General features: G+C 36.2%; 2 protein-coding genes across 2 annotated transcripts; one reads left to right on the top strand and one right to left on the bottom strand.

Moving 5' to 3' along the window:
• Window positions 1–174: 174 nt before the first annotated feature.
• On the bottom strand, window positions 175–22,470 carry LOC136800456 (mitotic checkpoint protein BUB3-like). Its single transcript, XM_067057113.1, has 11 exons — window positions 22,312–22,470; window positions 12,284–12,414; window positions 11,648–11,730; window positions 11,119–11,210; window positions 10,919–10,963; window positions 10,441–10,479; window positions 10,033–10,108; window positions 9,222–9,378; window positions 8,854–8,932; window positions 2,001–2,101; window positions 175–1,010 (listed from the first exon to the last, which is right to left on the bottom strand). The coding sequence occupies exons 1-11, from the start codon at window positions 22,468–22,470 to the stop codon at window positions 950–952; spliced, it is 1,023 nt and encodes a 340-aa protein (XP_066913214.1). The 3' UTR covers window positions 175–949.
• LOC136800486 (restin homolog) lies at window positions 5,613–7,889 on the top strand. Its single transcript, XM_067057145.1, has 2 exons — window positions 5,613–6,171; window positions 6,433–7,889. The coding sequence occupies exons 1-2, from the start codon at window positions 5,613–5,615 to the stop codon at window positions 7,887–7,889; spliced, it is 2,016 nt and encodes a 671-aa protein (XP_066913246.1).
• Window positions 22,471–23,453: the final 983 nt, after the last annotated feature.

The following is a 23,453-nucleotide window of genomic DNA, read 5'->3' as shown; positions in this document are numbered from 1 at the left end:
TGTAAAGCTCGCAGGGCTATAGATAGACAATTTCAAGCTTTTTCCAGCAAAAAAAAATTGAAGCAAAAATTTGAATTTTTACAGATCTGTTACCCCCCCCCCCCCCCCCCCCAACGTACTTTCCAGAAATTTTCCAGGATAGTGAAATCAAATTTTGAGAAAAATACAAGAAGGTTCATGGTTTACAATTAGGTATTTTTATTTACATAGATAAAATTCAAGAAAATAAGCCGATGGTGATAAAAATTGGTAAAAAGTAGCGGAGCGCGTAAATATTTCCAGTTACAACATGGCGATAGAAAGTATAGTAAGCAATTTAAATATTTCAAGGAATTTCAAGAAACGAAGAGTCATAAAAACGCGAAATTCGAGCGACAGTGCTTTCCAAGAATGGGCTCTTCCAGAAAAAATCCGTTCATGGGGGGTGGAGGATATATTATTTTTTTCATGAATTACCCCTGGACATTTTGATTTTTAATCCCCTAGACACGGGCTATACCCCTGGACAAACATCAAATCAACCCCGTGGACACAAAAAATTATCCCTGGACATTGGAATTTACCCCCTGGACATTGCGATTTTTTGGTATTTTTTCAATACCCCTGGACAATTCATCCTCCACCCCCCATGAACGGATTTTTTCTGGAAGAGCCCAATGCAACCAATATGTACAATTGTTTACAAATTATAGGTAAAATTTCAAGAAAAATTATCGCTATCGGGTCTTTTTCAACCCAATTTAAATCATATTAGTGATCTGACTATTCTCGACATCATGCATCATAAATTAAAACCCAACAAAACATTTACGTTTGTACGCTCTTCATAAGTCCTCGAATCTTTATTATTCATGGTGATTAACCTTGTCAAGGAGCCGGTCTTCGGGTCACTCCAGAAGGCAGCCAAGGAGTTTGTAACAGCTAAACGCACACCTATTATATTAGCTCATCATTTCGGTTTGGTTTCTGCATCTGCAACTTGTCGAATGTAAATAGCATCATCTGGATGTCTTGAAAAGAAAAATATCAAATCTAAAATTTTCTTCGAGCTAAACGTTTTTTGACTCGGAACGTAAAGGACAGTAGACGATGTTATCGTCCGTTACAGTGATAGTAAAGGCGGGAAAAATGGCGGTATGGCGTTTTGGCGGTATACGGGAAAAAATCGGCGGGAGAGTTTCGAAAAAACTGGCACTACCGACTGTAAACTCTTTTCGGCAAAAAAACTCGTTTGCGAATTTTCTTCGGCTTTGGGCTTTTTTCTTAGATAGTGATTCGTCTTAGACTATAACATAGTCTAAAAGGACAGTTGAATTCAAATAATGTGTTGGCTCATCAAAAGGTGATTTTCATTGCTCTCCGATGGATATCAAACCGCTTTTTTGAGCTTTAGGCGTACAAACTTTCGCGAGCAGAAAATTTCGCAACTTTTGCGAATTTTGGGTAGCAGGGTAATTCGCGAAAGTTTATGCTCGCGAAAAAATCTTTAAAAAAATTATAAAACTTCGAAATCGTAATAAATACAAAATTTTCAGCATATTTTTAGCTTTTGACGCCTTTTTAAAGTCGAAGAACAACTGTTTGTATTGGTTCTTATTTTAAAAATTCTCATTTTCATCCAACGATCAGCGGAAGTTTTAGCTAGCGAAAAATATCGGGAAAGCAAATGTCGTAAATTTGGCGATTTTTCGACCTCGCGAAAGTTTCTTCTCGCGAAATTTTGCACGCCTAAAGTAGGCGGCCGCCAACACACAATAATTTTTACATAGTAATACGAAACATTCATTTGGCTAAGCATCTTAAGAGATCCGAAAAAACCATCGATGAAAAAAACATTCTAGCATAGACTGTTTTCAAGCTTAAGGTAGAATTTAGAATGTCAAATTCAATAAGAAGACACTATTCTAGTCAAGCTGCGGTTAACAATTTTTTACAAGTTTATCTTAGAAGGTATTATTTGATGTCGTTGGTATGAAATGAAAAATAGCTTGAAAACTTACTCTTTATCTCCTTCTTCATTAAGATAGGAAACAGCAATGGCCAATAAGCTTCCATCATTTGAAAAAGACAATGACGACACACTGGTTGGATAGCGATGAAACTACAAGAAAAAGGGAAGACGTGCGTTAAATCACGCGAGAAGAATTATTTTCCATAATTAGCATTAAAATTATTCGAAAGCCTAGAAGGAGAGTCAGAAAACGACGCAACGGATACGGCAGGTACGGCGGCCCGCCGTACCAGATTTCACAAAAATTTTCCTCTTCATCGGTAAAATCGCTAAAGTTTCCTCATCCGCCGTACCAGACATAAAAAGCTTCCGCCGTGCCTGAGAGTGTTTGTGTAAAGTTTCCCGTTTATCTTCCAGCTCAAACTGTTTTACGTTATTCACAATAACAGCGGTCGACATCAGATTCGGTAACCACTGACTTAACCGGTAATATTTTTACGTTTTAATGACTTAGGACCTCTCCTAGGTTACAACCCAAAAGCTTTCAAGTCGTATTTGATAGTTAAGTCGAGGAGAAGCTCGAAGAAGCAAAGGTGCTATTCAAAGACACAGGAATCAACATCACGGTTGGTGGACACAAATATCTTGGTGGTTTCATTGGTCAAGAGGGTGGCCAACAGGAATATGTGAAGAAACTGATAGGAAAATGGCAAGCTGAGCTCCAAACACTGAGTGATATCGCAAGATCAGAACCACACCTCGCCTACTGTGCATTCGTTGGTGGGTATGTTAGCAAGTTCACCTACTACCTACGTGTGATATCCGGAATTGAGGAATATCTGAAGCCCCTCGATGAAGTTATTGACAAACATTTCATCCCTTCAATTACTGAAAACCATCACTGCAGCGCCGAAGAAAGACTACTCTTGTCACTACCGTATGGGAGGATTGGCCATACCCATCTTATCATCTCTGGCGAAGGAAGAATTCCAAAACTCCAGAGAACTTACAATGAAGTTCTCCCAAGACATAATCGAACAGAAGCCAGTGTATGAAGTTGACAACAGGGCAGCAAAGTCTGAGATCAAGAGAAAACGGAAAGAAGGAAGAACAATCATCCTCGAAAATCTCCGCAGAGACATGACACATCAAAAGCTGAAAGCGAACGATCTTGCTAAAGCAAAAGGTGCATCCAATTGGTTGACCACTGTCCCCCTGAAATCTGAAAATTTCAACCTATCAAAAAGAGAGTTCTTCGACGCAATTGCCGTCCGATACAGATGGAACATGAAGCACCTACCATCGACATGTGCGTGTGGCAAGTCGTTCTCTGTCGAGCATGCACTTTCCTGCCCTAAAGGAGGGTTCATCTACCAGCGGCACAACACTTTCAGGGATACAATTGCTCAAATGTTGAATCAAGTGACACATGATGTTGCTATCGAACCAATGTTGGAGACGATCACTGGCGAACGTTTAAACAAAGGTGCGATCACGACTGACAACGCGAGAGCTGACATCAGTGCTGGAGGTTTTTGGGTTCGTGGACAACGAGCATTTTTTGATGTAAAGGTATTCAACGCCTATGCTCTGAGATACACAGCCCAAAGTTTCAAAAGCGCTTTTGCGTCAAACGAACGGGAAAAAAAGAGAAACTACAACGAACGAATTATCAAAGTTGATCATGGATCATTCACTCCATTAATATTTTCCATGAATGGTGGAATGGGTGTAGAGGCTGAGCACTTCTTTGGAGCGTTAGCTAATCTACTAGCTGATAAGACTGATTCTCACGCGTCTCAAACTAATAATTGGATTAGAACAAAAATTTCGTTTGCTTTAACGAGATCAGTGGTAACATGTATTCGCGGTACACGAACACTAAAACCAAACCTTAGGTTTGATGAAATTGACAATATTTTGAAATCTTAGCTTTTCATAGATTTTAGTACTTCTCATAGTTCTGGTTTTAATATTTTCACCGTATTTTCCGTAGCTTCTGCTTATGATTTTGGGGCTGGCATGACCCGCTAGGTTGTGCTATTTCGACAGGATTGCGATTCAGTTTACACTATATTTGTTTGTGTAGTGATCTCAATTTTTTATTTAACTTTAAATTCTATTTCCTAGCTCTACGTAATTAGCATAATATTGTAACGTTTTGATTTAAAATTTAATTATTATTATTATTGCCGACCCAAAAAAATATCAGCGTTTTGATTGGTCAAGAGCATCGAGATATTTGCGATATTTCATATTTCTCTAGTATGGAAATATGACCGCGTTGACTTTTGGGGGACTGGGTAAGCGGCGGGAGAAAAATCAAAACAAAACAGCCGAAAAGAACTGACTTTCGGAGAAACTGACTTGGGAGTCAAAGGGAAAACGCAACAAAAATATTTTCAGATTAACTTTTACTTTGGAGTTCTTCCATAAAAGACACTAAAATCAAATCTGATGAACTAAGAAATTATAAAACTACTTGAGACCACCCAAATATTTTCAGCTTTTCGTATAAAATTCGTTCGTGTGATAAACCAAACAGTTTTTTATCCATGGACCATGCATACAAAAAAACTTGAGATTCTTGAATGTTTGCCAATAAAATTTCTCATAACATAGCAAGGGAAGTGAAATGTCTTGTATTAAACCAAATGACGAGTGATTTTTATAAAAGTTCTCTCCTAATTCTCGTTCTCGACAACAACGTACGTCCTTGAATTTTCAACTCAACAATCATTACATCTTCCTTCTAAAATTCAAAACAATTAAAGCTTGACGATAATCAAGAAAGTATCCAAATTGTATTGCTCTTGAAAAAATGTTGTTCTTTAACCATTATTACAAGCATACATTTCCATCATGGGACTCCTTTCCTCTGCTATTCTTTTCCATGCATCGAAACAAAAACATAGAAAAAGACTGAATGTTATCAATCTGATTAATCCAATGATGAAGGGTTTCTTGTCTATCGAAACAATACTGTACACCATCTGCATTTTGAATTATCAATCTAGAAACTTTACATCTCTGAAAAATCTGCAACTCTTCAAAACAAAACTTCTGGATCGAAAATGATCGAAAATGCTCCTCTGTTTTGTTTTTGTGTGAATATTTTCTGCGGGAACATATCGAATTTTTTTGTTCGAATCTAACGTTCGAATTAGATTTTCGAATAAAAACATTCGAAACTACACAGAAGAAAGAAGCAAGGCGGAAGTAAGTTTTAAAACAAAAACAAAAAGAGATTTATATCAGGACAATTTTTTTGAGTCGACAATAAATTAGTTATCACATGACTTCTCGTGCAATACTCGATATTTTACTCGTTCCGAGATTTTACCGATATTTTTCCTCGCCTAAAGGCTCGGAAAAATATTACGGAAAAATCTCGGCACTCGTAAAATATTTCTCGTATTGCCTCGAAGTCATGCGATAACTAGTACATATTATTGCAAAAGGTCAAAATATTTTTACGTAACAGTTAATTCAAAAGTGACGTCAAATATATTCTCAAAGTTTTTTTTCTAAAAAGAAGCAGTGTTAATTTAAAACCGCATCTTTTTTATTTCATTTTCTTCAGTGAGGTTGTTTCTCAAATGTTTTGAGAACATTGAAGAAAAAGTTAATTGTATATTGTATTAAGAAAATTATATAAGCGATGGATTTCGAAAGTGGAAACATCGCTTCAAAATATTGTAATAACGAAATGGTGATTACAATGGAATTAAGTCAGCTTCGGCATGAAAACAAGGAACTTTACATGGCCCGAAAATTCTACGAGTATCAATACGAAGAATGTCGCCAAGATAAAGAGTCCTTAATCAACGAGCTGACGTTATTGGAGAATGTATTACAACAAACATTAACGAAGAGCGAAGAACAGCACACTCGCTTGGTTGAAAGATACGAGAGTCAATTCGAACGTTTACGATTCGAATGTCAACACGAACGTAACAAATACAAACCTCTCGAAAATCGCATCCAAGATTTGAAGCAACGCGAAAAACAACTACTAGAGCAGTTAGCTTGCAAAGAAACTTTGGTTGAGCAAAAACAACAATTTTTAAACGACTCACACGACAAAGTTGGACAGTTGGAATCTGAGCTTACTGATGTCAAGAAGAAATTAGCTGATCAGAAGACGCAGAATATTTGGCTAAGTGAAAAAGTTGATTCCACGTTCAAACAAAAAGAAGAATCTGACAGTCTTTTCCAAGGTAAATGCCAGAATAATATTCTCATTTTAGAATGTGCTTTAACTGAAATAGAATAACTGAAATCGAATATTTAAAATTATTTGTCTATTAGCTCGAATATTCAAAATTAGTTATCTCATATAAGATGCATCTTTTTCTTTTTCGGCTATTGTCAGTTTCAACTCACGCCTTATAAGTATAATAACGAAATGACAAGGCCCTACTCAAAGAAGATGCCGTGAAACCGTGAAACAGTAAAATGATTTTTTAATCATTTTATAGGTCAACTCGAAGATCTGAGATTGGTTTTGGTTGAAAAGGAGCTTGAGTGTCATACGAAAGGGGAAAGAGTTGGCGAGTTGCGAACACTTTTGGAAGATGAATGCAAGAAAAGTCGATTCTTATATGACAGCGTGAAAAAGGTCGATGAGGTGACAAACTATCACAAAACTTTACTCCAGAAATATGAGGATGTAAAACGAAGAGAGCTTACAGCCTCTAGAAAGTTGAAGGAAAGTCAACGCGAAAAAAAGAAGCTTACAAGACGAGTGAAGGAACAAAAACAAGAGAGTTTAGGAAGATCTTCCGAAAGTGAAGATGAAATCAATTCTTTGAAAAAAGAAAGCCAAAGATTGAAGAAGAAACTCAAGGAAAGGCAAGACTCTCACTTAAAGGCCTCTTCTGATTGGTCAAAAGAAAAGCAAGGCTTGGAATCAAGAATGGATGCTCTTGAAGAGGATAACCAACAACTAAAAAGTGAGAAATCCTCAATTTCATCAGAAATTACTTTATTGAAAGAAAGTTTGAAGAAAATTGAAGACGAGAAGCGATCAGGAGAAATCGAAAGTGAACAGAAGTTGAAAGAGTTACACAATGAGGTAGACAGGCTGAGGAAAGAGGCAAATGAGAAACAGCTTCATTTTGAAGCTAAAACAACCATCTTGGTAAGTCACCAACAAACTGACAATGCTAAAACTGTTTCTGACACCTACGAAGATGATTTTGAACCGTCATCCGATGAAGATGAATCTATCATTCAGGAAAAATCAGTCGTTGATGAAATGAGCCAGAAAGAAAAAGTAGTCGAACTACCAGAAGATACTACCAGAGATATATGTTCACTGAAAGAAGAACTGGCACCATGCAATCAAGATATTGTTCGAAATATCACCAGTGTACAAGAAGAGGTTCCATCTTTGAAGGGAGAGAAACATCAGGAAACTGAAGAAGCAAATTACGATAACGATACATTTGAAGATTGTCAAAGCTCTGCATCATCAGTTGCATCTATTCAAGACGAATGCACCACTGAAATAGACGATGGCGAGCTTCTTGATGAATCAGTCGCTGACATCGAATCTGACGTTGAAGACAGTATCAAATCTGGCGTTTTCTTCGGTGACGAAGCAAAACCATCAAGAGATTCTAAAATCATTGAGGCTCCTAACCAAACTTCGAGTGTTGTTGTTCCAGTAGTAGCTGAAATTGAAAAGTGCGTAGGAGTCAAAGCCGTTGACACTCAAACACACAAGGTTGATAACAATATGGCCTCCGATTTGAAAGGTGCTCATTTTGAAGCTTCTCCAGTTGCCACCATCAAAACATCAAAATCAAAACCGAAAGTCTTCACAGTAAACGATCTCTTTGGCGCAAAATCACAAGCAACCGCTAAACCAAAAGAAACAGCTGACGACGAACATCTTTGCAAGCTCTCCTACCAACAAAACAAAACAATCTAAAGGGCGTAGAGCTTCAGCATGCAGAATCTCCTCGGATGACATTTTTGGAACATCTCTTGGCGTTGTTTCATTGCCCAAAGCAGAGGTTGATACCAAAGCGACCGAAAGGGACGTCTTCGGAACGCCACAACACTTAACCAAAAAGAAAACCTTGGATACCGCAATTTTGGAACAGCCATCTTCCCGAAAAACCACTGAAAGGTCACTTACCATCAACAAAAAACTAGAAGTCAACAAAGCTGAACGCAATATCTCAGTAGACGATATTTTTGGTAAATCAGCTCTTTCCCCTGCCAGCTTTGATGATGATGAAGACGACCTTGATGCAGACATCGATGCCATCCTCGGATGTCTTTGAGTTAAAAGCAATATAACTAACATCTAACATTATTTTTACCAGCTTTTATAATGTAAATAAAATATCACTCACTATCTTGAAATCTAATACTTGTTCTTTCCCACACTATGGATGTTTTTGAACCATTTACTGAGAAGATCTTTCCATTTTAAGGCATTTATCAGAACTGTTATACCCAATGTTTATCACGATATTAGTTAAACCTTTTTCAACTATTGAATAATATCGAGATTGACATTTTTTAAGGGGTCTTGAGTCAATCAGTTTCAAGTATTAAAATGATATTAGTTTTTGAAAAGATATAGATCAGGTTTTCTGGTCTATGTAGTCGAGTACCCTCTTCTTTTGTTCGTTGACAGAACAAATCTCTGATTAAAGTTTTCTGATCCATCGTGTAATGTACTAAAATCATTCATCTTTTGCAGATCATTTTAAAAGTAAGTGGCTTTTAAGCCTGGAATTCTTAAGTTATTTTTTCGAGTTATTTTTCCGAGTTATTTTGCGTGTGACGTTTTTCTCTCTAAAAAACGAAAAATAATCCTTTTGTAGTAAGATTAAGATACAGGTGTAATTTAAAAACATAATTTGGCCATCAGACCGACTTACTTGACACAATCTCTTTTTATTGAAACCATCCCAAACGTTAACAAATCCGTCAGATCCTCCCGTTGCAAACGTGTTGTATCTAAAAGACAGAAAAACTGGTTAAAAGTCACGAACGAAAGTAGAAAGTCGTTTATGAGAGTTTCTTGTTGACGATGACTTTCAATATTATCGCATAGCGGGATTGGGACGTATCAAATAGAAGAACCTCAAATTAGAGAGTGCAGTTACAAACCACTACTGTAGAGGTGCTGCGGAATTTGAGAAGTTTTATTCATTTTTAAATCTTAGATTAAAATCGGAGACCGCCCTTGCAAACTGATGATAATGAAGCAAACTCTTCCGCTGAATAAAAAGAATTTAAAGCATACCCTTTATGAAAGCTGATGGCATTTACAGGATAGATATACTCGACACCTTCAGTTTTGACGCGGTGGCATTTGAAAGCATACTTCTTCTTCTGAATCTCAACACTTGGATCGAAATATTCAACAGCCACTCTCCCTTCAATTGAACTCAACACATAACCTTCAAAATAAGATACCAGTTTAAACTGCAATACTTATCCAATTTCAAGGCTTTCGACTATTTCTGAGGTTTGTCCAAGATTTTAAAAACCCCAATGAAGTAGGAGCGTGTGAAAGCTGAGGGAACGGGTAATTCTTGCTCTAATTTTTTGAAGTCTTTTAAACTGTAAAATTTAAAAATGGAAAAATTTGAACGAAACTTATTTATGGGCAATATTTAATTTCCCGCTGGTTTTACTAGCATCCACTGAAATATGGAGTAATTAGTTTTGCAATATATCGTCTTTTTTCGCCTAAAGGAGTATTGGTTTATGGCAAGCCAATGGATTTTGACAAAACATAACTGAAAGTAGCCAATATATATCCAGGCTCGTTTCTGATTTACCGCCTGGTCTTCTTAAAGCGATTGATTCCAATATAGGAGGACAGCGCATGCGTACTTTAAAAATTCTTAAAAATATACCTTTTTCTAGCCGTGATGCCATTTTGACTCCATAAAGAATTAGCTGTAAGACCCTTACATAACCTTAGTTGCTTCATGTAATTACTATTAACGACATGATAATCTGATACCACCAAACAGTGAATTTAAAGAATTTAAAAATGGAAAAAATGCCTTTGTCAAAGTCTGAATTTCATGAATTAAAACAATTACCTTGTTTATTAGGGAATGCTCTAATGCATCTCGTTTGAAATTTCAAACTCGATTCGCGTCGTTGTTCGACAACACCCTAATCAATAAACGAAAATGTAAATTGTGGTCTTTTAAAACAAAAATATTTTACTTTTTGAATGCTTAATCATTTTTCTTCTGAACAAATTTAGGTTTTCCGTGTCTCTTGCTTTCGATCAAAACCTTGCAATTAAATAAAAAACTCGAAAACCACTTTCCTCTTACACATTGACCTTTCTGCACCCTGGACCAAGCTATATCCGTATAATTAACGTCTAACGGCGCTACATGATCAAAAGTATTCGAGGAAAAGTAGATATAGCGCTCTCGATGCATTTACACCGCTTATTTTACCTCTCGAGGGTATAATAGAAAGTTCAGTACTCTTACCATGTTTCTCAAGTCCCAAACCATCACTTTTCGACCAGCCTGAAAGTGAAAAAATGCAGAAAGTATTAAAGACAATTGGCGATTAGAAGTTCAGAGTTGAGTATAAAGTAATCATAGTAAATAACAATAGCACAAAATTTCAATGGTGTAGCATATATTCGAGACTTCTGAGCGTTTTACTCTAGCACAGAAGATGGAAAACATGTATGCACAGTTTGATTTTCCATGACGTATAAACGTTCTTTAAAGTTCTTCATTAAAGACGCTCTGAAATCATGGTGATAACGTAACAAATAATGGCAATCTTATCTAAGAAGTTTTATAAAAATACAATCATTGCAACTAAATTTACAACATGGCTGCAATGCAAATTGGCTAGCTCTAGGAAATCATTCCAACGGGTTATAGTATTCCCATTTCCTTAAACACATCAACATCTCCCTTCCGAACTTTTAGAATAAAGAAAAGACAAGCTTACAGTGCCAACCACAACTCTGTCACCAGATATTGCCATGGTATACACCTATAGTTAGAAGAATAAAGGTTTAAAAAAAGTGAAAAACGAATGTTTCTTATTACAAACTTTTCATGTGGTTGTAAAGAGAAGTGCAGTTTGTATGTTAAACTATAATACTTCAAATTGCTATGTGTAGTAATAAAGAAGAGAACGTGACATACCCTTTCATTTTGTTCATGAGTTCCAACGCATTGCTTTTCCCTTGGATCCCATAATTTGATGGTCTGATCCCAACTGCCAGTAATTAGTAAACCTGAGAGAAAAAATTTACTTTTTTATTTTGAGCCAACCAGACGCAAGTAGGGCCAAAAAGGAGAGAGAAGTATAAATCATACTTTCATATTATCAATACTTCAAAAGTTTAAAAAACCATCTGAAACGGTAACACTTGAAAGTTGAAATGTTATTTCCATTGTTAGTCGCACTTTTATACACAAATAGGTGTTAAAATGAAACATTCTCACTAATTGTAGCCGTAATAAAAAAAAAACCCAAAGGGAAATTATTGAAGTTAATTGATAAAAGATAATTGCTGGGATTTGAATTGATAATTATAAAAAAATCACAGCAAGCATCAAAATTATTTCATAATAATAGCAACACCCAGCTCAATTAACTAGCTCAAACCCTAAACTTTCAAACATCAGTGATGTTCAGCGGACTATTTTCTGAATAAAAACAAAATTTTACCAGTTTTAGGACAGTGTTCCAAACATTTAATAGGTGCTGTGTGATATCCCAGAACTTGTACTTCTGATGTGTTGAAGTCGTAGCTACAAAAGAAATGAACGAGTCATATACAATTTCGAAAGTAAAACTGATTTTTAAAAATCAAGTGCCACAAAAGTTCCCTAGATAGACATAAACTTTTTTAAGGAAAAGGAGGACAACCTATTATCAGCTTCCTACAATCACCCTCGAAATATATTGAGATTTTAGTGTATCTTAACGTTTTTCGGAATTTAAAGTTCGGGCGAGAATTGCTATTTTAGCACTTCCACCTTCTTCTATTGAATATTTCGATTTTAGAGGGGTTTGGTGGCTTCTAGGCTATATTCCAAGCCTCATTCGAGCAAATTTGAGCTTTTAAATCCTGAGATCCTAAGGTCTTAAGTAAGTCTTAAGTATCATGTTAAAACTCAGAGTTAAAACTCTACTTTCCAACTATAGTTTAAGGCGCTTAAAAATCAATTGTGGTGTTCAAAATTTCACCGGGAACTCCCCTTTGTCTCAAATATTTAGTGGATGATTGTAGCTTTATCTTTTTGCACAATGGGCTTGAGAGTGTCGATTAGCAGTAAACTTCAGAGGATTGAAAGAACTTACCATTTGACAGCTTTTTCAAGGCCACCACAGAAGCCGTGTGTGGTATCAGAAAAACAACAATCCAATACAGCACCACCCTCATTGAAGCAATGACGTTGAAGGTTATTTGTCACATCGTACAAACGGAGCGTCTAAAAAGAAGTATACAAACTGTTATAAAAAAATGTTTACAATAAGCAACATCTAAAAAATTGTAGGCTTCCCAGCAGTGACAACAGAGCAATTTTTAGCATCAAACCAAGAACTTCCAGTTGTAAAGTTCAATCAGTTTGATTTATGTTGGATGTGTTTGTTGATGTTTGCTTCTATCTTCCAATCTCGCAGCGCAAAAACTTAGTGACCAGCTTTTCTGATGGTTTTTTCGCTATTCAGTCAATGACAACCTTTCAAATTTCAAGTACAAAAGCGCTTCAAAACACCAGCTTTTTTTCAACTTTTGCTCCTTTACCCAAATGTCGTAATCCCACGTAGGCTATGACTCCAGACTTTGGCTGACTGAAATGGTCGTAATTTCTTAGTATAAAAATAATCTGTGATTCTTTTACAATTACCCCCGAATGTTTTTTGTCTGAAATTATGAGCAAAAAATAGGCATAAATTAGAAATAAAAAATGCAAATAGGTCTTTTGCTAGTCAGGATGTCCTGTTGAATAATTACAGTGCAGCTGGACCTTCAATATTCCTTGGTCAGAAAAAGCTATACCTGTTTTCTCTTCTCTTTACAGAATCAACAAGCCATCAACATCAACAAATTTCACATTATTTCCTCATCAGAAACTTTTAAATCGATCTGCCATTATGGCTTTCTTGAAGCCATTCCAAAATTAACCAATCAGGTTAGGTATCAGAATTCCTATGGGAGTTCTTTTCCCAGATTTGTAAAATAGCTAAGTCGTTTTAAAAAAACTTTTCCCGAAGGTTTAAGGAAAACAAGCGATACTTTTATGGACCTACCTGGTTATCAAACTAATCAGTGAACATTGAAACAATGAAACACATAAGACATAACTGGCCAAAATACAAAAAAATAAAGAAAATGAAAGCATATCTATTGAGAGAAACTATCAACAATATTGAAAAAGATTTTTGAAAAAGAAATAAAAAAGCTATTAAGTGCTTTTCTTTATAAAAACGACTATCAGAAAAATGCACAGCTTAATAAATAAGGTTTCCAGAAAACTCAAACCGTCGCACTCTACCGTGACATTTTCTTCTGTTAGAAAAAATAATAATAAAAAAACAATTTGGCTAATAACATTGATATATGCTCATAAATAGTGATTCTTATAGATAAAGATTCGTTTTTCAGCCAAAAAAATAATAAGTGTTTACAGAAAACTCAAATCATTACCCTCCACCGTGACATTTTCATAAAAAAAAAACTTATAAAAATAATAATAATAATAATATGGCTAAGAACATTGATGTATTCTTATTAAAAGTGGTTCTTATAGATAAAAATGCGATTTTTGAAAAAATTTTTTTGCAAAGATCTGCTTGAGCCATCCTTTAACTATGATTGTACCCTACTTTCATGCTAAAAATCAGAAAAAATTAATGATCCAATTTTTCAAAAAGTCCAAAAAACCCGTTTTTAAGCCATTTTTTGGCCCAAATTTGCCCAAAATTTTTTTTTTCGAAAATCGGGCTCCGTCACATTCGAGGGTTTATGGTCATGCACCTTTGTGCCAAAAATCAGAAAAAACTAATGAGCCAATCTCGAGAAAAGCTTGTAACTAACACACTAACTAACGAACATGGGTTAATTTATAGGACCTCCACCCCACCGGGGTAGGTCCAAAAACAGAACTGCCATCATTTGCTTTTTATTTAGCCATATATATTTAAATTTGGGCTCAAAAATACTTAATTAAATAAGGCAGGCAGGGTGTTAGGGAAATATGGCGATAGACTCTCTACATTGACTCGTATATCACTCTCTCTCGATCCAGCTGATAATCGAAGTATCGATTGATGTCAAATGAGCTTAGTTAAGCTCAAATTGCAGATGTAGAACGATAAACTCGGGATACATTAATTAAATAAGTTAATAACATTCAATATACTATTTGTATCTCTCAGAAAATAAACACTTACAAAATAAGAGTTTATCATTTGTAACACCCCCATATTTGGACCATTTTATCGTGGGCGCAAAATGAGGTGGAAATCTTTATTATTGGTATCTTCATAATTTTTTTCTCGCGCACTTAAGGGGAAAACAAAAGTGTATCGATATTCCTCAAAGGAAGAACATCAGAAAAAAATCCGTTGACCAAAAGATGTATTTTGTTGTTGAAAATCGATCCTGTGAAGATGAAAAAATTTCTGCTATGCGTTTTTTTTTTGGAATGCTGAAAAACTCTAATTTCGATCTTCCTTTAAAGGGACCCCTCGCTTGTTTGTGATCTTTAGGAAATCAAACTATATTGGTCCAAAAAACCCTAACAACATATTCAAAGAACATAAAACTTACTGCTAGTTCCTGTAATGATATTGAAAAATTCCTCTGAAAACAGAATGACGTCTCCGTCTGACTGAAACCAACACAATCAGGGCTCATTGGGAGTTCTGAAGCCAATACAGATTCTCCATACATAAACCTGCAACTCCACTCCAAGCAAAGGCTAGTAGAGTAGAGCGCGGATTCTAGACTGTTCAAACCAGAGCTGGCCTCTACACTCGTGCCCTAATTTTCCGGCACATTTGTGCCGACAACTTGGTGCGCAAGAGCGAGATCAAATTCGAAGGCCTTCAGAAACCAGTTGAAATTTCTAAAAGTTGAGCGAACATCAAAATTTATAATTGGTAATTATGGAGCGAAGAAAGAGTTTTGCATGCTAATACTCTGGGAAGTTGCTTTTCATATGTATGATTATGACCATTAGAACATTGAAAACAACAAAATTGTGTCCTGTCAGTCACACCTTTTCAGTTATAACTCAAATTTGGTTGAATTGAAATTTTCAAATCATACTTCCATTTATAGAGTAATACTTTTACATAAAATTGACAAGAATTTATAAAGCCAAATTTAAAATTGAGTGGATTAAAGACAGGCATATATATGCCAGATTTTTGCTAATATTTCAAAGAGGAATCGAAGTATCAAAAAATGATTTAGTCTTGACTGATACCTTCTGCCACAGTACCTAATCCACAAAAACTCAAGTTCTAATACCTAACACATCTAATTATATGGCAATTTGAAGACAGTTTTTCTTGTTTTCAAAACTACGGTACAGATTTGGTGCAATTCACCCAGACGCAAGCAGACACAAGTTCATTTTCCAAGAAAACATGGTTGGTTATTGTGATACATGCAAATTTGTTTATGGACTTTAGGGTAACCTTTGGATGTTTTAAATGGTTTTAGATCTTGTAAGTCTGCTTTTTATTAATTTCTGTTTTGCTGCCCTAAATTTAGAGCTTTGTATGTTGAGAAATTTTGTTTTTTCTAAAATTTTGAGCTTGGATATCCAGGCTAATTTTAGTGGTATTTATCCAATGAAAAAGATGTTGACAAAATATGCACGACAAAATATGCACAGCGCTGACAAAATATGCATGGCATTGATTATGACATCATTAAATATGACAACATGGATTCAATTCAACGACCGTTAATAAAAATAAATTGTAAATAGTTCTATTTATTGTGAAATTTTGAAATACAGGTAAATTTTCATGCAAAATATTTCGCTAAGCCGGTACCACTAATTGCGCCCACAGGAAAGTTCCAATTTTTAATCATCGGGAAAACGGGGAAACAAGTTCACCATGTGGATAAAAAACGTACAGAATGAAAACTGACAGAAGGTCAACCAGATTTATTCAGATAAAGCTGTTAAAGGTTCATTTCTTGTAAATTCCAAAACCTACATATGTTAGGTTAGGTTATTTGAAATTGAAGAATAATAAAGAAAAAAATATGTACATAAGTTTTTAACCATTGGTGGCTCTCGTGCTATGTAAACTTTGCAAAGAAAAAATAATGATTAAAGATTGAAAAACACAACCAAAAGCTTGGGAAGGAAAGAGTAAACGCAAGAAAGAAGGTTTGTTTTTATTCTATCTCAACTCTTCTGCCGAACTAGCTAACTAATGTTTAAAAAAACACCAAGCAGTCTAGACTTAAACTCCTATATCAGGATTAGAAACTAGGCTAGTCTTACCCCTTTTAATCTTTGCCTTTGTATCAATACAATGCTGACCAGTTGACACAACCCTTAGACAAAAAATCCCTGTGAGAACTTTATATCATAATCTGCAACAAAAACAAGTGGTCTCTTCTACTGATTGCTTCGTGGTGCTCCTTTGCAGACTACCGTCAACTGCTCTAACTTGGGACTATCTGACAAAACATGGGACGAATATTCGGCCGCCATTTTACCGAACCTTCAAAGTCATTTGATTTGAGTTAATGAATGGTGCATTAAAAAATACACGATTTCTCTTTCGCACCGAGTAGGCTTTTAAATCAAAATATGAAAAAAATCTGTAGTGGAACACACGCAAGTGTCTGGAACAAAGAAGAACAAATTAGTGGCAAAACGATGCATGGAGCGTTTGACGTCACTCGTGTGGCAAGATACACACTCGCTATTTGTCTTTGTTTCCGGTCATTTTAAATGAAAACAAAAAAGTTAAAAGGGTGCTCTATCAGTGAAAGTTATCGTGACATGTTATGACAGAAAGTATGATTGATAAACTTGGTGGGGTTATCAAAACAAATTTGTTGTCAAAGAGATTTAACCTTTAGTTTCTGCCTTATTTTGCGCCCACGATAGAATGGTCCAAATACGGGGGTGTTACAAATGATAAACTATCTTATTTTGTAAGTGTTTATTTTCTGTGAGATACAAATAGTACATTGAATATTATTAACTTATTTATTTCAATTATTTCTGAGCGCAAATTTAAATATATGGCTAAATAAAAAGCAAAAAATGATGGCAGTTCCATAGTTCGCACCCCCCCCTTTATAAAGGGGGGGGTAGCGATGTTCAGAAAATCTCAGAAAAGGGGGGGTAAGAGAATTTTTTCTAGAAAGGGGGAAGTTTTTAGAAAGGGGGGGGGGGTTCATCTAGAAAGGGGGGGTAAGATGAAATGGTGGCCGAATTGCCCACAAGTGTTTCAACCGGTATTCCAACGAAGCCATATTTTGGTTTGTACAGAAATTTTGCCCGCTCAAATCAAAACAACAAAATGGTCAAACTCACTAAAGCAAAACATTGCGCCACCGCATTTCCCTGGATAAAAATTCTGGTCACGTGACCATCCGTGATTTTAGACCAATGAAAACGCTTCATTTCCCCGGATTAAAGTTATGTCTACACTAACACGTGGGAACTAGCTAGAAAAAGAGAGAAAAAACCGGGGGTCAAAATAAATTTTTGTCCCTTCTTGCGGCAAACATAAAGACTTTAAGAGCCCATTTATTTAAGAAAGGGGTGTTATATCATAAATAAATTATGTAAGTAAGTGATATTTTAAGTAATAAGTTCATTAACAATTTTATTTTGAAGTTTGTTTTTAAAAAACGTGCTAGATGATAATTTCATTTTCTTAACTTATGGACCCATTTAGAAGTATTTTGTAATACAGATCATTTGGCAGTGTAGTTGCATCCTATACAAGAATTGGAATCTAAAGTCTGAAGTCGTAACTCCTTGCCAGTGACCCTGCAGAGAAATTTTTAGTTGACAGACACTGACTTTAGGTTGGTTTGGAAATCGTTTTATTTTGAAATGTAATCTTAACTTTAGATGAATACTTTTATTTATTTGGATTCATGAAAGATTCAAGGTTTGTTTACTTTTTATTTCAAATTATTTCATTGATTTATTGAGCTGCAATAGCTGATTGAAAAACGAAGATTTTTGATAGTTATCAGCGTGGGCTTGGCCGCCATTTTGAATTTTGATTTTTTTCCTCCTGTACTCGGCAATTTAGAGGTTGTTTGTAATATGCGATTTGGCTTACGCGTAACACTTGTGTGCCGTCCCATGTATGTTTAGTCAGATAGTCCCAAGATAGAGCAGTTGAAGGTTCTGTTTTTTCCTTAAACCCCCTGTAAATTTTTTAGCTATTATACAAATCTCGGAAAAGAACTCCCATATTGTAGGAATTCTGATACCTAACCCGATCGGTTAATTTCAGAACGGCTTCAAAAAAGTCATAATGACAGATAATTTAAAAGTTTCGTATGAGAAAATGTGTGGAGTTCGTTGATGTTGATGGTTTGTTGATTCTGTAAAGAGAAAAGAAATCAGGTATAGCTATTTCTAACCATGGAATATCGAAGTTCCAGCTTCACTGATACTGCCAAGGCAAGGAAGAGCCCTAAAGAGCCTGCCTGACCTGACTGCCCTTTTTTATATCAATTTTTTTTTCTGGAAGAGCCCATTCTTGTAATGAAAGTCTCCTTGAATGGTTAGTTTTCAAGCACCTTCAAAGGTTTACCGTGCTAATCAGAAAATTATGACACCGTCTGATCTGTTATCAGGATACTCTCGGGTACCTAATAGCCGGGGGGTTTGGAATAAGCGGGGGGGGGGGGGAGGTTGGAATAAAAATGTCCTGGTGGAAAATTTTTGAAAAGGAGGCTAATACAGCAGAATACGAACCTCGACATGGCCCGAGAATTCTTGGGCCTCTTTGGGTCATGTTTGGGCCGAGAGACCCTATCAATTCTTTTGGCCCGAACATGACCGGAGTCATTCGGGCCATGTTCGGGCCTCCTTTTTCATAACGCTTTTAAGCCTGTCTGGCTGGGTCCATTGAGTCTAATCTAAGTACGGAGTAGGGGCGAAGTACTGAATCCTATAAATCTTTTCTCTTATAGATTAACGATGAGTTCAATCGATTGCGGAAGAGCAGATTAAAGATGAAAAATTAAGACAGCGCATCAGTAAGATTCTAGCGATTTAATTGGTCAAACTGGGTCAAAAGACGTTGAGGTGCAATATAGACGGTATCCTGTCTTCTCGCATTCGATTGAGAAAAATTGAAGACAGAATGTTTTGATCTAGATTCTAATCGTTATCAAATCGTTCAAATCGAATCCGTTACTGTAATGGGTGCCAGCAGCCTAGTAAACTCCTAAGTTAGGTACCGTATTTCCTCAACTAAGCGCCGCGGCACTCTTAAAATTTTCGTAATTTTAGGTGCGGCGCTCTTTAGAGGGCGGCGCTCTTTTCAAGTTTCTTATTTCCTACCTTTTAAAGACTCAAGAAATCAAGAAACAACTCATGCCATGAAATTGACAAATGTCCTTTTGATTTTTAGACATTATCTTCCACTAAAGAACATTCTTATTTTAGAATTAGATGTGGAAGAGTTTATTAACAAGAAAACTATAGAATTCTGTTTTCTTTATCTGTTTTCTAAAAAGCGCCCCCTTCAGAGGTGTGGCGCTCTTTAGACATAGAGTGCAGAGGGGTTGAAGCCCCCCTGAAGGTTCATCCCCCCCCTGAGATTTAGCCCCCACCAAAATTCGAAATAGACAGCCCCCTACCAAAATACAAAACAAATCTGAAATGTGAAATGTCAAATCTCTGCAAATGCCATCGAAACCCTTCACGGATCCACGCTTTGGCTTATTACTTTTCTGAGTTTCTTTATTGTTCATCTATAACACAGAAGAGAAGTATTATACCGAAAATTTTCCATAGAATATGAAGTTCACAATAAATTTATTGGCCTTGTATAGCTAGAGGAAAATTTTCCTTCTATAAAAAATAAAATTTTATAAGAAAAGTAAACTGTTATTTTGAAAAAAGTGAGTAGAAGACAATTCTAACTTAAGAAAATTGTAAACACCACAAAGTCATGAAAATAGCTGCGTTCTTTATTTGTCATTCATTTCAATAAACAAACTTTATCACATATCACACACCACAATACAGAAAAAACAAAAATGTTAGAATGGAAAAAATTTCAAACAATGCAAGGTCTTCATTTTGCATGTCCACACAAGCAGTGAGGCTGGACCTTCGATTTTTGAGGATTACGATTTTACCAGTTTTTTAGCGATTTTTGCCTCGCTAACCCAAATCTCGCAACCTCTTTACCTTAAAGAAGATCGAAATTAGAGTTTTTCAGCGTTCCGAAAAAAACGCATAGTAGAATTTTTTTCATCTTCACATGATCGATTCTCAACAACAAAATACATCTTTTGATCTTTGGGTTTGTTTCTGACGTTTTTCCTTCAAAGAATATCGATCACTTTCCTTTTCCCATTGAGCGCGCTAGAAAAAATGATCAGCTCGCGTTTTCGCGCGGGCGAATAAAGATGAGGCGGCAATCTTGCATTGAGGTTGCTACTTAGTTTCCGCCCTATTTTTCGCCCACGATAGAATGGTCCAAACACGGGGGTATTCCAAATGAGAAACTATGTCGTTCTGTAAGTGTTTATTTTCTGAGAGATACAAATAGTGTATTGAATATTATTAACTTATTTATTTAAGTATTTTTGAGCGCAAATTTGAATATTATATGGTTGAATAAAATACAAATGATAACAGTTCTGTTTATTCCTCAAACCCCCAGGAAAAGTTTTTTTGCCGACTTAGCTAATTTACAAATCTTGGAAAAGAACTCCCATAGGAATTCCGATACCTAACCCGATTGGTTAATTTACAAAGAAAAATTTCTTAGTTCTTGGAAAAAGTTGTTAGGTTAGCCCCCAGTCAACAGACCTAAACAAATAGCCCCCCCCCCTGAGTAAGTAGCCCCCCCTGATCTTAAGGAAAAAGAGCCCCCAGCTAGAACTTTAGGTTCTAGCCCCCCCTAAGAGCCAGGGGGGTTGCATTCTATGTTAGAGGGCAGCGCTCTTAAAAATTCCACGAAGACGGAGTACACACATCAAACTTTCAAAACACACAAACTGAAAGCAGTAATTATGACGTCACACTTCCTCAATGTTTTGATTTGATCATTTGGCGGCTCTATTCCCAGGAGAATAATTTGCCGTCAGCCGAATAAGGATTGTTTTTTACCTTTGCGGGTGATTTTTCAGTTTGAGTTTCTGTCTAATGTTATGGTCTTTTGAAGTGCTTGTTCTAAGAGATGAGTGAATATAATTGTTTTTAGTTTTCAAGAGAAGCAAATTTAATCTTTCTTCTACAAGATTACACTTTAATATAATGCCAATTATGCATGTAAGTTTTTAATTCATACTTTCTTTTTACATATGTTTTGCATACTTTCTAAGGGAATTTCACCACGGCAATTCGGCCACCATAATTTTTGCATACAATTCAATATGGCGGATGGAAAGGCGAAAAGGTCTATTAGAGGACGGCGCTAAAAAGAGGAAATACGGTATCTAGAACTGAGATTTAATTATAATTTCGCACAGATGTAAAATAATGAAATGAGTATTTCGGGTAGAATTTGATTCCCGTGGACACGCTTCAGTTTAAAACCAGGACCAGTTTACTAGCAAATATTTCCACCCTAAGTATATTTATAAATATATGTTTTCATACCAAATAAGACATTTAATATTTATATGAATTTACAACATTCATATATTTAATTAAGAGAAACCAAGTTTTTCTCAAAGAAAATGTTAAAAAAATTCAGTCCTGAAATTACACGCCCCTGTTTAAATCATGTTTTTAAAAATTGGCCCGAGTGTGGCCCGTGCGTGGCCCGTGCGTGGCCCGAACACAGCCCGAATTCTCAGGCCAGCTCGGGCCATACTCGGGCCACACTCGGGCCAATTTTTAAAAACATGATTTCCAATAAAAGTTTTGGCCCGAGAATTCTCGGGCCATGTCGAGGGTCGTAGACGTAGCAGAATTAGGACAAAAGAGGGAACTTTCAAAAACATTTTCCCAAATTTAATAAGGGGGGGGTTGGAATAAGAATGTCCTGGGTGGAAAATTTACGAAAAATTAATTAGCGGGGGGACGGCTATTAGCTACCCGAGAGGATTTTGCTGACTTGAAATTTCACCAATCGAAGCAACAAAAATAAACTGTCAGACTGGCTTTAAAACAAATTCAAAATTATCTTACACTATCCCAAGATGCTGCAAGTAAGAAGTTTGATGTAGCAGGACTAAATTTGATCGAAGAAATTGTATCTGTTGGTGAATTTTTCAAGCACGTTTCGTTTGCCTTCTCGATCGCCATCTTTTTTTGTTGTTTTGATTTTAAAATTTTCTCGCGCGCCATCAAGATACAAGTGAGCGCTATAAGCGGAACATGCCATGATTCTGGATGGCGGCGTGTGGGCGAGGTGGGGCGTCGGGTGCGAGAGTTGCCAGTGAATAAAGGATATATCCCCAGTGTCCAGTGTTCAGGTCCTGTAGGCCTTGACTTAGAGGATCTTCGAGAGGAAGCACCTGTCTTTCCCTGTCTAGTTTTTTTGAATAGCCTCCTTATCGCATCAACTCTTCTTCTTCTCTTCGGCTGTTAATTGCCACCGCAGGGAGCCTAAAGCGACCGAGGATTACCGTGAGTATCACAGATCGAATAAATTCGATGATATTTTCTCTTTGAAAACTTGGCCTCTGATACTCAGGGTAACCGAGGATGGCAGTTATAGCTTCACGCATAAGGATAGGGCAAACATCTCGTAATTTTGCACGCGTGCGCACGTTTTTCAGTATCTTAGTTCCGCTTAAATGGTGTCCTGGTAGCATTCTAATCTTGACTTTCTCCAACCTTCGTTCCCTACTTCTGTGCATTATCAGCTTTTTGACGCTTACTGCTGATAGCACTAGATAATATTCTCTGGCGTCAATCAGTAACATAAATAAAGCCTGGGATACACACGGGGACGAGGTTGGACTTTCTCAGTAATTTCTGAAATCTAAGGCTCAGATTGTTCTTAATTTGTTCTTAGTTAAGTTTTGGCCAAATTTCTGCCTTGTGTTTATAAAGTTATTGTTATTATAAGCGTGTAAGGCAAGGCACGGATGCCACTCTAAGTAGACACCAAAACAAAATGAGCTTTACTTTTGAAACTATAACAGTAAATCACTCCCTTGACACATTTGTTGACATTTGAAGACTGAACTTTGTCTCAGATGAGAAGTCACTCTTAGCAAAAATTACTGTAGGGCTAATACCATTCGTTTTGAAAGTAAATTCAACTCTATGTGTTCGTTTTGCTGCGATGGCACTTTAATGAAAGTTATGGCTAGTTAATAAAT

Source organism: Clytia hemisphaerica, unplaced genomic scaffold, assembly GCF_902728285.1.
Source record: "Clytia hemisphaerica strain Z4C2 unplaced genomic scaffold, Clytia hemisphaerica genome assembly, whole genome shotgun sequence".
Taxonomy (NCBI): domain Eukaryota; kingdom Metazoa; phylum Cnidaria; class Hydrozoa; order Leptothecata; family Clytiidae; genus Clytia; species Clytia hemisphaerica.
The sequence above is the reverse complement of the archived record's forward strand: the minus strand, read 5'-3'. Positions and strand labels throughout refer to the sequence as shown.

Bases quoted from the DNA above. Each gene is read 5' to 3' on its own strand.
- LOC136800486 (XM_067057145.1), top strand. From the start codon at position 5,613: ATGGATTTCGAAAGTGGAAACATCGCTTCAAAATATTGTAATAACGAA. The intron at 6,172-6,432 runs GTAAATGCCAGA...ATCATTTTATAG, and splicing joins ATCTGACAGTCTTTTCCAAG to GTCAACTCGAAGATCTGAGA.
- LOC136800456 (XM_067057113.1), bottom strand. From the start codon at position 22,470: ATGGCGCGCGAGAAAATTTTAAAATCAAAACAACAAAAAAAGATGGCG. The intron at 9,379-10,032 runs GTAATTGTTTTA...CTTATTTTGAAG, and splicing joins AGCATTCCCTAATAAACAAG to GTTATGTGTTGAGTTCAATT. The intron at 1,011-2,000 runs GTAAGTTTTCAA...TTTCTTTTCAAG, and splicing joins AATGAAGAAGGAGATAAAGA to ACATCCAGATGATGCTATTT.